This window comes from Ranitomeya variabilis, chromosome 1 (genome assembly GCF_051348905.1).
Source record: "Ranitomeya variabilis isolate aRanVar5 chromosome 1, aRanVar5.hap1, whole genome shotgun sequence".
NCBI classification, from domain to species: Eukaryota; Metazoa; Chordata; class Amphibia; order Anura; family Dendrobatidae; genus Ranitomeya; species Ranitomeya variabilis.
This window is the reverse complement of record NC_135232.1, coordinates 314,554,821-314,570,303: the sequence shown is the minus strand read 5'-3', so window position 1 is coordinate 314,570,303 and position 15,483 is coordinate 314,554,821. Positions and strand designations below refer to the sequence as shown.

Here is a 15,483-nt window from a genome sequence, read left to right as displayed (position 1 = left end):
GGTACCCAAGTAACAGCCAATCAGCACCCTGTTTTGTGATTTGTCACTCTGGAGTTTACAATGTGAAGGCCCCGCCCCTTATGACATCTCCTCCTCCTCACATGGTCACGTGGCCGTGACGTCGGCAGAGGTCCTTTCGCCCGCTTGGGTTTAGCCTCTAGCATTCCCTCATGTATCATTGCTGCTCCGTACTGGACGCTTCAGTTTCCGTCTGATGTCGCGCTCGGGAGCGTACATTGGTTGCCATAGTTACATAGGCGGAGTCAGGGCCCCCTCGTTCACGCCCACTACTGACAGCAGGAGCAGGTGGTAACAGTGCAGCTATGCCGCTAGCATCCAAGCCGATGGCTGAGCCCCGCAGCATGCCCCTGCCCTCCGGCCTCCTGCGGACATACCTGCAGCTGCTGCACAGCCACCCTGTGCTCACCAAGGCGCTCACCAGGTAAGGGATCCTGCCAGCACTGACGTGTGCGGACATGCTGGGAGCTGTAGTTCTACCAGTGCGGATCGCTTCTCCTAGTGACCCCAAAGGTGGAGGGATCTCGTCTGTAGACTTTGTAGATCAGACGCAAAATCTGATTGCAACAGAATTCTAGGTTTCTGCATAGGAAATGATAGTAACTGAGCCCTGACTGTGGCAGTGTGCCGTGAAGTTCCAGGCCTGTGAGTGCCCACACAGATCAGTGTGAGGAGCCGGGTGCCAGTCTGCTCCACATATCTATCAGGAGGCCTATGAGTGCCCACACAGATCAGTGTGAGGAGCCGGGTGTCAGTCTGCTCCACATATCTATCAGGAGGGCTATGAGTGCCCACACAGATCAGTGTGAGGAGCCAGGTGCCAGTCTGCTCTACATATCTATCAGGAGGGCTATGAGTGCCCACGCAGATCAGTGTGAGGAGCCAGGTGCCAGTCTGCTCTACTTATCTATCAGGAGGCCTGTGAGTGCACACACAGATCAGTGTGAGGAGCCGGGTGCCAGTCTGCTCTACTTATCTATCAGGAGGCCTATGAGTGCCCACACAGATCAGTGTGAGGAGCTGGGTGTCAGTCTGCTCCACATATCTATCAGGAGGCCTATGAGTGCCCACACAGATCAGTGTGAGGAGCCGGGTGCCAGTCTGCTCTACTTATCTATCAGTAGGCCTATGAGTGCCCACACAGATCAGTGTGAGGAGCCGGGTGTCAGTCTGCTCCACATATCTATCTGGAGGCCTATGAGTGCCCACACAGATCAGTGTGAGGAGCCGGGTGCCAGTCGGCTCGACTTATCTATCGGGAGGCCTATAAATGCCCACACAGATCAGTGTGAGGAGCCGGGTGCCAGTCTGCCCTACATATCTATCAGGAGGCCTATGAGTGCCCACACAGATCAGTGTGAGGAGCCGGGTGTCAGTCTGCTCCACTTATCTATCAGGAGGCCTATGAGTGCCCACACAGATCAGTGTGAGGAGCCGGGTGCCAGTCTGCTCCACATATCTATCAGGAGGCCTATGAGTGCCCACACAGATCAGTGTGAGGAGCCGGGTGCCAGTCTGCTCTACATATCTATCAGGAGGCCTATGAGTGCCCACACAGATCAGTGTGAGGAGCCGGGTGCCAGTCTGCTCTACATATCTATCAGGAGGCCTATGAGTGCCCACACAGATCAGTGTGAGGAGCCGGGTGCCAGTCTGCTCTACATATCTATCAGGAGGCCTATGAGTGCCCACACAGATCAGTGTAAGGAGCCAGGTGCCAGTCTGCTCCACATACCTATCTGGAGGCCTATGAGTGCCCACACAGATCAGTGTGAGGAGCCGGGTGCCAGTCTGCTCTACTTATCTATCAGGAGGCCTATGAGTGCCCACACAGATCAGTGTGAGGAGCCGGGTGCCAGTCTGCTCTACATATCTATCAGGAGGCCTATGAGTGCCCACACAGATCAGTGTGAGGAGCCGGGTGCCAGTCTGCTCTACATATCTATCAGGAGGCCTATGAGTGCCCACACAGATCAGTGTGAGGAGCCGGGTGCCAGTCTGCTCCACTTATCTATCAGGAGGCCTATGAGTGCCCACACAGATCAGTGTGAGGAGCCGGGTGCCAGTCTGCTCTACATATCTATCAGGAGGCCTATGAGTGCCCACACAGATCAGTGTGAGGAGCCGGGTGCCAGTCTGCTCTACATATCTATCAGGAGGCCTATGAGTGCCCACACAGATCAGTGTGAGGAGCCTGGTGCCAGTCTGCTCTACTTATCTATCAGGAGGCCTATGAGTGCCCACACAGATCAGTGTGAGGAGCCGGGTGCCAGTCTGCGCTACATATCTATCAGGAGGCCTATGAGTGCCCACACAGATCAGTGTGAGGAGCCTGGTGCCAGTCCGCTCCACATATCTATCAGGAGGACTATGAATACCCACACAGATCAGTGTGAGGAGCCTGGTGCCAGTCTGCCCACCATATCTATCAGGACTGGCAGATGCAGCCGCGCAATGGATTTTTCAATCTTACAAATGTTTGCAACATAGACCGTGTGGAGAGCGGGATCTGAGATGGGAATTCAGGTTTTCCATTCAGTCTCACGGCCCGGTGTATAAAATGCAGCACGGAAATCTGTCTTTACTACCACTTGTGACAGAATGACAGGTGGTCTCAGTGATACCAGTGTGGTCCTGTGACGTCTTCCACCCTAAATCCCCCACAATCAGCCATGAGTGGTGCTATAGAAAAGTGGAAGCGAGAGTGAGCGATCGCAGAGTTACAGCACAGGGCCGCCGAGTCCGGAGGTGCATAAGGCAGAAAAGTCCCTGCTGACCCCGTAACTGGAGTCCAGGCCTCCTCTGTTATTGACACCTGCACATACTCTGCACCAGGAGTTTTCTAGCCGAGCAGCTTCATTCCAGCCTTATATCACCAAGCACAAGGCTAAGTGTCGGATGGAGTAGTATAAAGCACAACAGTAGTGTGGAAATCTGATGGATGAGTCTGATTTTGGGGAATGTTGGGAGACGGTTACTTGTCTGACTGCATTGTGCCCATTGTAGAGTTTGGTAGAGGAGGGGTAATGCTATGGATTTGGTTTTCAGGGGTTGGTTTAGGCGCCGTACTTCCGGTGATGGGAAATCCTAATACTACAACAAGAGGTTTTGGACAATAGTCGCTTGTAATGTTGTGGACAACACATGAGAAAAATCCAGTATACTGTGCTATATGAAAGAAATAACTTTATTTAACATAGCTACAAAACCACATGAAGTTAATGTAGCAAAATCACAGAATCATAATTGTAAATCCAACACCAACAGGTATAATCATATAGGTCACTACTTGATTTAAATGGAAAAATACATCAACACCCATCTGATCTACTCTCCATATGTAAAGTGCACAGTACGGTCCTAACTCTTAGACCCAGGTAGTGTCCTAGAAGGATAGACACTCATACCAATACGGGATCAAGTAAAAACATGCTGTTCACAAGCACTTACATTAAGGGGTGATCTGCCGAGCGTGGTTTTCCCAAGCGCCCCAATGCGCGTTTCGTCCCTTCATCAGGAGGCGAACGAAGGGACGAAACGCGCGTTGGGGCGCTTGGGAGAACCACGCTCTGCAGATCACCCCTTCATGTAAGTGCTTGTGAACAGCATGTTTTTACTTGATCCCGTATTGGTATGAGTGTCTATCCTTGTAGGACACTACCTGGGTCTAAGGACCGTACTGTGCACTTTACATATGGAGAGTAGATCAGATGGGTGTTGATGTATTTTCCCATTTAAATCAAGTAGTGACCTATATGATTATACCTGATGGTGTTGGATTTACAATTATGATTCTGTGATTTTGCTACATTAACTTCATGTGGTTTTGTAGTTATGTTAAATAAAGTTATTTCTTTTATATAGCACAGTATACTGGATTTTTCTCATGTGTGGTTTCTAACTTAGTCAGTTATATGTGCTTTGACTTGTTGAGGGGATTTTTGTGATGTTGTAATGTTGTGGGCTCAGTTTGTGGAAGACCCTTCTCTGTTCCTTCATGACTGTCCCCCAGTGCACAGGACAAGGGCCATCCCGGCAGGGTGGGTGAGCTTAGTGTGCAAGAACATGTCTGGCCCTCAGACCCTTGGGATTTACTAGAATGGTGATGGAAGCCTGGCCCTCTCATCCAACATTGTGTCTAACACTGATAAATGATTTTATGGATTAATAGTCATAAATTCCCGCAGGCACACTGCAGAATCTTGTAGAAAGTCTTCGGAGAAGAGGAAGCCGTCCTAGCTCCACATAAATGCCTATGGCTTTGTAATGGGAGAGCATCAAAGCTCCTGTAGGTGTGATGAGGACCCCACACTTGTCCCTACACTATGTGATCACACGGTGACAATCTGTGTGCAGACTTTCTGTGAACGAGATTGCGGTAATGGACAGTGTATGTTGCCGCCGGATGTCACTTTGATTTTGGCACTGATTGTCCATCAGATTCCAGGCCGACAAGTCACCAGTTTGCTTGATGATCACCACTGATCCAGAAGGAAGCGTGCATGTAGTCACATACAGGTCCTTCTCAAAAAATTAGCATATAGTGTAAAATTTCATTATTTACCATAATGTAATGATTACAATTAAACTTTCATATATTATAGATTCATTATCCACCAACTGAAATTTGTCAGGTCTTTTATTGTTTTAATACTGATGATTTTGGCATACAACTCCTGATAACCCAAAAAACCTGTCTCAATAAATTAGCATATTTCACCCGTCCAATCAAATAAAAGTGTTTTTTAATAACAAACAAAAAAAACATCAAATAATAATGTTCAGTTATGCACTCAATGCTTGGTCGGGAATCCTTTGGCAGAAATGACTGCTTCAATGCGGCGTGGCATGGAGGCAATCAGCCTGTGACACTGCTGAGATGTTATGGAGGCCCAAGATGCTTCAATAGCGGCCTTAAGCTCATCCAGAGTGTTGGGTCTTGCGTCTCTCAACTTTCTCTTCACAATATCCCACAGATTCTCTATGGGGTTCAGGTCAGGAGAGTTGGCAGGCCAATTGAGCACAGTAATACCATGGTCAGTAAACCATTTACCAGTGGTTTTGGCACTGTGAGCAGGTGCCAGGTCGTGCTGAAAAATGAAATCTTCATCTCCATAAAGCATTTCAGCCGATGGAAGCATGAAGTGCTCCAAAATCTCCTGATAGCTAGCTGCATTGACCCTGCCCTTGATGAAACACAGTGGACCAACACCAGCAGCTTACATGGCACCCCACACCATCACTGACTGTGGGTACTTGACACTGGACTTCAGGCATTTTGGCATTTCCTTCTCCCCAGTCTTCCTCCAGACTCTGGCACCTTGATTTCCGAATGACATGCAAAATTTGCTTTCATCAGAAAAAAGTACTTGGGACCACTTAGCAACAGTCCAGTGCTGCTTCTCTGTAGCCCAGGTCAGGCGCTTCTGCCGCTGTTTATGGTTCAAAAGTGGCTTGACCTGGGGAAATGCTGAAATGCTTTATGGAGATGAAGATTTCATTTTTCAGCACGACCTGGCACCTGCTCACAGTGCCAAAACCACTGGTAAATGGTTTACTGACCATGGTATTACTGTGCTCAATTGGCCTGCCAACTCTCCTGACCTGAACCCCATAGAGAATCTGTGGGATATTGTGAAGAGAAAGTTGAGAGACGCAAGACCCAACACTCTGGATGAGCTTAAGGCCGCTATTGAAGCATCCTGGGCCTCCATAACATCTCAGCAGTGTCACAGGCTGATTGCCTCCATGCCACGCCGCATTGAAGCAGTCATTTCTGCCAAAGGATTCCCGACCAAGTATTGAGTGCATAACTGAACATTATTATTTGATGGTTTTTTTGTTTGTTATTAAAAAACACTTTTATTTGATTTGGACGGGTGAAATATGCTAATTTATTGAGACAGGTTTTTTGGGTTATCAGGAGTTATATGCCAAAATCATCAGTATTAAAACAATAAAAGACCTGACAAATTTCAGTTGGTGGATAATGAATCTATAATATATGAAAGTTTAATTGTAATCATTACATTATGGTAAATAATGAAATTTTACACTATATGCTAATTTTTTGAGAAGGACCTGTAGCTGATTAACTGCAGGACCATTGACCGCTGTGTGTACATGCAATCTATGGATATTTACACCTGGAGACGACTGCAGTGGATCATGATCCGAGTACGCGAGCCATCGGCTCTCATGAGAACAGTGATGTTCCATCCTTCTTATCCCTGCAGCAGCAGACGTAGTATTATAAGCTGATTGCTCATTATTTCTGCCCGTCAGACAAGCGAGCCACTTACTAGGGACTATATATGGGGCACATCAAGATGCATTTTATAAAGTGTGGATCATTGTAGAAATCCGCTTTCTGTACTGACGTTGTAATATCCTTTTTATTGACAGCGCAATTCTATCCGCATTGGGGAATCTTTTAGCGCAGAGCATAGAAAGGAGGCGCCAATGTAAAACGTCGCCGAAAAGCGTTGACCTGGTGGCACCACTTCGATTTGCTACATATGGGTAAGGTTGTCTGTTTGCATGGATCTGCTGGAACACGGGAGGTTTCTTCATGATAAAGGGACGAAAGGTCCGGCATTGGCTTTACCGATATAATATATACAATCCTCCGTAATCTGCTTACTGTACGTGTTTATGACCATGGGTTCTTAGCCCTCTGACATTGCTAGAAAACTAATAAACTGTGTTGAAATCTTTGGCCCTAGCACACTTTTCACTTTTTCATAAGCTTCTAGCCATGAAATAGTTAATATGTCACGTGTGCGCCCCCAGCTGACCTTTCGCTGGCTGCAGATTAGCTTGCTGCTATTTCTAGGTTGGAGGTTTCAGGCCAGCCATCATACCGCTGGTTAAAATGAAGCCAAAGAACAATGTGAACTTAGATGTTCCTGATTAGTGATTATTCTGGTTCCCAACTAGGTTTAAAATGGTTTCGACATCTCTGCTATATTATTCTATCTAATGCCAGCAGTGGCCACCTTGATGTTTTCTATGATTTCATTCAATATTTTCATATACAAAGCAGTTTTGTATTGTTCACCTGTCACCATGGCGATACGTACATGTACTGTACATAGGCAATGTATACACTGAAGCAAGGGTGGACAATTAATTTTCCCAGGCAGCTGCTTGAGAGAACATGACTGTTGTGGAGGGCCGAATATTAAGCTGAAATTCATTCCGCTCAATATTAACATACAATTAATGTTAATATAAAATAATTAATATCACTTGATATCAAGTAGAATTACTGTAAGTATGCTGACATTTCCCCTATATACACCGTAAGAGCCCCTCACATAGCCCCTCTATATACAATATGAGCCTACACAAAGCACCCAATAAACAGTATGAGCCCCCACACAGCCTCTTATATACAGCACGAGCCTCCACATGGCCTCCTATATACAACATGAGCCCCCACACAGCCTCTTATATACAGCATGAGCCTCCTATATACAGCATGATCCCCCACATAGCCTCTTATATGCAGCACGAGTCCCCACATAGCCTCTTATATGCAGCACGAGCCCCCACATAGCCTCTTATATGCAGCATGAGCCCCCACATAGCCTCTTATATGCAGCATGAGCCTCCTATATACAGCATGATCCCCCCACATAGCCTCTTATATGCAGCACGAGCCCCCACATAGCCTCTTATATGCAGCATGAGCCCCCACATAGCCTCTTATATACAGCATGAGCCTCCTATATACAGCATGATCCCCCACATAGCCTCTTATATGCAGCATGAGCCCCCACATAGCCTCTTATATGCAGCATGAGCCCCCACATAGCCTCTTATATGCAGCATGAGCCTCCTATATACAGCATGATCCCCCACATAGCCTCTTATATGCAGCATGAGCCCCCACATAGCCTCTTATATGCAGCATGAGCCTCCTATATACAGCATGATCCCCCACATAGCCTCTTATATGCAGCACGAGTCCCCACATAGCCTCTTATATGCAGCACGAGCCCCCACATAGCCTCTTATATGCAGCATGAGCCCCCACATAGCCTCTTATATGCAGCATGAGCCCCCACATAGCCTCTTATATGCAGCATGAGCCCCCACATAGCCTCTTATATGCAGCATGAGCCTCCTATATACAGCATGATCCCCCACATAGCCTCTTATATGCAGCATGAGCCCCCACATAGCCTCTTATATGCAGCATGAGCCTCCTATATACAGCATGATCCCCCACATAGCCTCTTATATGCAGCACGAGTCCCCACATAGCCTCTTATATGCAGCATGAGCCCCCACATAGCCTCTTATATGCAGCATGAGCCTCCTATATACAGCATGATCCCCCACATAGCCTCTTATATGCAGCATGAGCCCCCACATAGCCTCTTATATGCAGCATGAGCCCCCACATAGCCTCTTATATGCAGCATGAGCCCCCACATAGCCTCTTATATGCAGCACGAGCCCCCCACATAGCCTCTTATATGCAGCAGGAGCCCCCCACATAGCCTCTTATATGCAGCACGAGCCCCCCACATAGCCTCTTATATGCAGCTCGAGCCCCCCACATAGCCTCTTATATGCAGCACGAGCTTCCACATAGCCTCTTATATGCAGCACGAGCCCCCACATAGCCTCTTATATGCAGCACGAGCCCCCACATAGCCCCTTATATGCAGCACGAGCCCCCACATCCCCCCTTATATGCAGCACGAGCCCCCACATAGCCTCTTATATGCATCATCAGCCCCCATATAATCTCCCATATTCAGCATCAGCCCCTCCATAGCCCACTATATACAGTATGAGCCCCACATATCCTCGCATATACATTCAATGATCTCCTACACATGAAAAAGAAAACACGTACTCATCTTGCTCCTGTTCCCCCGACTCTCCGCAGTGCCCAGCTGATGCGATGAAATGACGTCATTGCGTCCGCTGTCTTACACACTGATTGGTGGAAGATGGAGTTGACAGCTCTGTTCACCACCAATGTATTCACCGCTGTCTGCATCCCTAGGATAGCGGTGACAGCAGGCAGCGGATGGATGGCGGGCATGGTGCGGTTTTGGGCAACTGTTTCAGCCAGATGTGGCAGTTTGCTCAGGTCTGCACTAAATTATAGGGACCAAAGATACATTATTTTGGGACAATAAAAAAACACATTTTTGCGAGACTATGTATGGCCTTGCACCCTGATGTTTTGTTATGGTACAGTAGGCTGCTGTTCATTACAAATTGCTTTGTTAAAAATATAATCCGCCATTTCTCAATATGTCAGCTGTTTCAGTTATACCGACCTGTACAATTACCGTTTCTTTCCTCCAGATTTTTCTTCACCGGGCCGCTGTCTCATTACTTCTATTTGTTTCTGGAGCAATGGGTGCCCTCCTCACTGCCGCTGGCTGGACTACGTCGCCTCCTTCTTGACCGGTTGATTATTGGTCCTGCTTTCCTACTTCTCTTCTTTATTGTGATGAATTTTCTTGAAGTAAGTGTTTCTTTGACAGTGTTATGAGAGCAGCAGGTGTCCTGCATCTGTCCTATTTTAATAAAGCACATAGGTGCACAATGCCTTCTTCTTGCGTATGTGATCCAACAGGTACCTACAGATGTGATCCCGGAGGTAGAAGTAGGATCATTTGGTCTATAGTATCATGTTGGGAAATAGGATTATATCTTTTATTTTCTTCATCAGGGCAAAGACCTGAAGACACTGAATCAGAAACTGAAGGATAGCTACTGGTCTGCTCTAAAGATGAACTGGAAAGTTTGGACGCCATTTCAGTATATCAATGTAAACTATGTTCCAGTGCAGGTAAGAACAGTGGCTCTTGGATCAGACTAGGAACCTGGGACTCTTGCTGTCATAATTATACATTTGCATCACAGAAGATGGAATTTGTGGAGCTCAAATCTCTTCTGGAAATCCATTCATAAAATGGAAAATGTCCAGTCTTCATACTACTAGGAGGCTAATTATAGCCCCAAGTACGTAATTAACTGCCCCCTCCTCTCTTGCCTGATTGACAGCTCTGGCTTTTCAAGAGCTACAGAAAGGCAGAGATAGAATAGATGGTGTACATGTAGGTGGGAGAGTGCAATAATCTATTTGGACACACCAAGGGTCCACTAAGCGTCCGTGCTTGGTTGGTGCAGTCATTATGTGCTGACGGATTCCCTTTAGGGCTCATGCACACGACCATATTTTTGGTCTGAGTGCCATGCGTTAAAAAGACAGATTGCACTCGGACCAATGTTATTCACTAGAATAGTGCAGATGAACGGCTGAATCTGTGTGTGAAGAAAATAGTAGCATGCACAATTTTTCTCCAAAAATCAGATGAGTCGCCTATTCAAGTCTATGGGTGCATGAAAAAAAATCGGGAGCCACACATTGCCATTCTGTAACATAGGAAATTTTAAATGGTTAATAGCTGCTGTAAAAAAACAGATTGTATATAGACAGCACATGGATGACAAGTGAGAAAAAAGCGTCCCACTTCTATGGATGCAACTTTATTTTTTTATATATATATACGGTCCTGTTCCCCTAGCTGTAGATAGAGAAACACTTGGGACAGGTGAACTTCAGTAGAAAAGAATCCACCCTTCAGACTCCGCACCCCCTAGGGCTCATTGTATTTGTGCATTATAAACAATTAGGAAATCTTGCCAAGATTTATATTTAACTTTCCTTTCTCTTCAGTTCCGAGTGTTATTTGCAAATCTAGTCGCCTTCTTCTGGTTTACATACTTGGCGTCCACAAGGAAATGACCGAGACAACCAGCTGTGGTGCCAGTGATGGGTCATTCCGAAAAAACTATAATGGCAACAGGAGCCAACTAATTTTTCGAAGCAATAATCGTCAAGACTGAACTTTTACTGTAGCATTTCTTTAGAAAAGAAATTGTATTTTATGTTAAAGGGTCGGTTGTAAAATATGTGCCAGGAGCAGTAATACAGAAGAAATGTAGAGAATGAATTGTTTTAGAAAGTTGTTGTCAAGCAAGAACGAGGCTGCATTATGTCACAAAATAGTTCAGATAGAAGTTAACAGGACTTAATGTTGTAAAGTGTAATTATACAGTTACATCTACTTATCAACGTCGTGCTAACAGCCCTTAGTGGATTCACCCAGGGGCCACTGTGCTAGTGTAAAGCTGGTCATGAACCTTAGGCTGGGTTCACAAATGTAGTTTCTTTTAGCTAAAGCCAAGAGTGGGTCCTAAAAGGGAGACAAATAATGAATGAGCGACTTCTATTTCATTCCTGGGCCCAGTGTACATACAAGGTTGCAAACCTCACTTTTTATTTTTTCTTGCCAAATAATCATGGACAGACAGTATTTTTTACGGACACATTGGAAAGTCATTGACTATAAGTGATCCATGTCTACAGCCCATAAATCTGATTTAAAATATCAGCTGCATTCACTATAAAATGATAACTACAGTCAAAATAATCTGCTTATAAACCTCACGGACCCCCTTTTTTTATGGACAGGGCAATAAAGTGCCCTATTTTTTTTTTACGTACTGTCCTGGAATTGCTGGACGGTTGGCAACCCTGTGTACATGTCTATGAGACGGTCATTGAAAAAAATAACAATTCAGCAATTACCTAATGCTTGCGGCCAGTTGGCTTCTAGATATACCTGGTAAAACGTATCTCCCATTGGAATATTTTTCTATAAATAAGTTTCATACAGGAGACTTTATTAGATCTGTTTTAAAGAGAACCCTTCACTATTTTCTTAACTGTCTACATCAACATAAAGGGACTGAAGTTTTGATTAAAACTTTCCTGTTTTTTCTCCACTATAGGCTTCTGAATTTTATTTTGACCAATATGCAAATCTCCTGTTTAACCAAGGGGGAGATACAGATTTTTCTCTGGGGGCATTGACCATTCATCTGTGATGCTACCCAATTATAAAACAGCAGCGTCATACAGGAGGGAGGGAATAAACACCGATGTCTCACTTGACCACGCTGAAAACTCCTCAGTCCTGTCCCTTACTGTCATCACAGTGCTGGGAAAGGAGGAGAGCTGCAGCTTGGCGCGCCGGAGCAGTAAAGAGCAGCATTTGTCACAGACAGTGATCGTAGAATAAGGAGAATGACGGTATGCCCCAATACCTGTAGTGAGACCAGAGCCTTGTGACAAGTCATTGCTCGCACGATGTTCTTCGCTGTGCCATTCCTCTTTTCCCAGCACTGTAATAATAAAGAGTTCTGAGCATGGTCAAATGAGACACAGTAGTACGTAGCAGGTCACGCTGAAAATACTTGTTTTGCTTTTTTTATCCTTTGTATGATGCTTCCTTCTTATGATTGGGCAGCATATTACAGGGGGAAAAAGTAAATGCCCCCAGAGAAGAATCTCTAACATGCCCTTTCCCTAAAGGCAGATTTGCACAAAGCGAATTATCACCACAACGGAGTGTCAGTAAAAAAAAAAAAAGACCCAAGCAGTTACAAAAAGAAAAGTAGTGAAAGGTATTCACTAATATGATCAGCTCCAAGCTAAAATGTGAGCTTTCCTGGTTTCCCTCTCGCCAGCAGATCAGTTGTAGACATAGATTCAATACAATATCTGATCCTTTCATCCTGAGGGAGTTAAGATGCTGCTACCTTTGTGATATAATGAGGAAGAATAGCTGTTGTCTACATCCAGTTATTGTACGTTTATGACCTACTTCAGGCTAAAGTACAGTGTTCCTCCAACTCCAGTCCTCAAGAGCCACCATCAGTGCTAGTTTTCAGGATTTCCATAGTATTGCCCATGTGATAATTCTATCTGTGCAATATACTAGGGAATTCCTGAAAACATGGTCTGTTGGTGAACACTTAACAGTATGTTCATGTTTCTGCAAGAATTTAAAATCAGGACTGTGGATTCAGTAAGCCAAGGTTCTGACTCCGACGCCGCTATATTTCCACACTACAGTTCCAGCTACTTCATAAATGGCCAAGAATTAGTATTACAAAATTTAGTTAAATAGTAACATCACTGTTTATTGCTTCAAGGGGTGTCCTAAGAACAAAGTATGGTACACTTTAATCACAAGATCTTGGAATAATAATAATTTCCACAATTGGATGTATTAAAAACAATGTTCCTGTGCGGAGATAATCTTATAAATGTGTCCCTGCTGTGTACTGTGTAATGGCCGTGTCTGACTGTGCAGGACCATGGCCTGATCATACCACAGCTCCTGGGCAGGGGAGGAAGCAAAAGAGTATACAGACATTGCAGCACGGGATCACAGCTGCTACTTTCTGTGAGGTAAAACATGTTTAAAAACAGGCAGTGAAATGTTTTACCTCACAGAAAGAATCAGCTGCGATCCTATGCTGTCTTGTCTGTATTCTCTTTTGCTCCCTCCCCTGCCCAGGAGCTGTGGTATGATCAGACCATGTTCCTGCACGTTGAGACACAGCCATTACCCAGTACACAGGGGCACATTTATAAGATTATCTCACCACAGGAATTATGAAACTTCTAATTATTCAAAGATCTCTTGATTAAAATGTACTTTAGTCATGGGACACCCCCTTTTAAATAAATATGGGGTTTAGAAAAAATAGTTGAGATTTCTAAATGTCTGTATTGCTGTGAAATTACTTGGGCTTAATTAACTATTAATAATAGATAAAATATAGATTTGTAAGATCAAATTGGCTTTTTATTAACTCTAACAAAAACTATGGTAACTTCTCGATTCCACAGCCCTGTTTAAAATGATGCATATATTGTCTGTGTAAGGCAGGCTGCCTTCCCATAACTCAGAAGTATAACTTTGACTGCTGGTTTAGAAAATCCTTCTTATTGGAGTGATACAAATGAAGGGTGCCAAAAGGTCGGGGGATTTAATAACATTTTTCTATATGGTGAGGCCTTTTTCCTGTACCACGTTGTTTTAACTATTAATGTGCACATCTCTGATTTATTGTTCTTTTTTTTTTTTTCAATAAACCAACAATACTATAAGGTGTTTTATAGATCATTGCTGTTTCTTTCTGCTTATTGATTGCATGGTTTTTGGCTTGGAATCCTGAACCTTATTTGCAAATCTGAACGACAGCTGCAAGACTTCCATCAGAACATTAGAAAAATGATGCATGTCCTGTGCGGAAACCAAAAAAAAAAAGAGGGCACCACCATGTAAACGGGATCCACCTTTGGCATAGAGACATGACGATGCAAAGGGATCACAATCACAGATGTTTATTGAAGCTAATACAAGCTATGCAATTAAAAACACTTAAAAAAAGCCAAATGACAAAATATATGAACCAACCAGCCCATAATGGAGCTGAACACTACCTAAGATAGTCACACAATATATGTTGTACGGTAGGTACTGAAAAATCTAAATAAGAGTGGGTCCAAAGGATGACCATTGCTTTCTATAATAGGGAAGTAAAAAACCTACATGTACAGCCAAAACACTGACCAGATTATGAATAAAGGCTAAAATTTATTGTAACCCGCGTGAATAAATTATAGAATCAAATGTAAACAATGACAAAGTGCATAAAGTACTGATCATATGCAAATATATATATATATATTTAGCATATACGGTAATATATATATGCCGTGGCATTTACCCAGAATACCCAAGCAAGACAAATTCACAAAAAACTAAATACCGTAGATATAAAGTGCATTCAGTGTTGATAATAATATACAAGGGTATAGAACATCCCAAAAATACTACAGAGAAATAATGAGCGCCAGTAGTACCTATCGGGCAAACATGAGCAGCATAATCCTGGACCCTCTAAAGGTCAATGGGGAAAGTGGGGGGTGAGAACGCTATTATTGTGAGGGTGGGGGATGAGTGCTATTATGGTGGGGGTGAGAATGTTATTGTAAGGTATGGCTTATCACTTTACAACAGAGGCGTTTAGACTTGGGGATCAAACCAGGTATGTACAAGGGTCCGATCAGTTTATTCAAACTCCTCATAAGGTATAGCAGTCTGCTCCAAAATATGTGATGACCTACAAGATTTGTAGACCAAATTGTTCTATTTTTGAAGTTGGCTAAGAGCTGGGGGGTTTTTGTTTTGTTTTTTTAAATCCATGTTGGACCAAGATATGTAAAAACTGTTGCACCTTTTTTTTAGCTGTCTTGCTGATTTGTACTTCTTAGAAGAAGAGACAGAAAGGAGAGTGAATGCAGAATTAGGCTACAAAAGGTTTGGTCATGGTCTCTAACCAGGAGAATGCAAAGCACTGCATGCGAGCTGTAGCCACAAAATGGCAGATGTTAAATTGTCACTGTCATTTCATCAGACTGCGTAAATCAAAAGTACCACTGAGTGAAAGAAACTTTGCAATAGATTTTAAGAGACAAATACTGCTAAAATCCTGTTATTCACATAACCAGGTTCCAGCAAATGACCTTGCTTCCTTCGCGTATGACAGGCTCTTTTTACACTAGTC

At 44.2% G+C, this 15,483-nt stretch overlaps 1 protein-coding gene across 1 annotated transcript; it reads left to right on the top strand.

The window, feature by feature from the left end:
* Positions 1-117: 117 nt before the first annotated feature.
* On the top strand, positions 118-14,024 carry PXMP2 (peroxisomal membrane protein 2). The gene is made up of 5 exons (XM_077297224.1): positions 118-442; positions 6,424-6,540; positions 9,352-9,514; positions 9,722-9,841; positions 10,733-14,024. Exons 1-5 carry the CDS (start codon positions 324-326, stop codon positions 10,799-10,801), a joined length of 588 nt encoding a protein of 195 aa, XP_077153339.1. The 5' UTR covers positions 118-323; the 3' UTR covers positions 10,802-14,024.
* The last annotated feature ends 1,459 nt before the right edge of the window (positions 14,025-15,483 follow it).

Bases quoted from the DNA above. Each gene is read 5' to 3' on its own strand.
- PXMP2 (XM_077297224.1), top strand. From the start codon at position 324: ATGCCGCTAGCATCCAAGCCGATGGCTGAGCCCCGCAGCATGCCCCTG. The intron at 443-6,423 runs GTAAGGGATCCT...TTTTATTGACAG, and splicing joins CTCACCAAGGCGCTCACCAG to CGCAATTCTATCCGCATTGG. The intron at 9,515-9,721 runs GTAAGTGTTTCT...TTTCTTCATCAG, and splicing joins TTGTGATGAATTTTCTTGAA to GGCAAAGACCTGAAGACACT.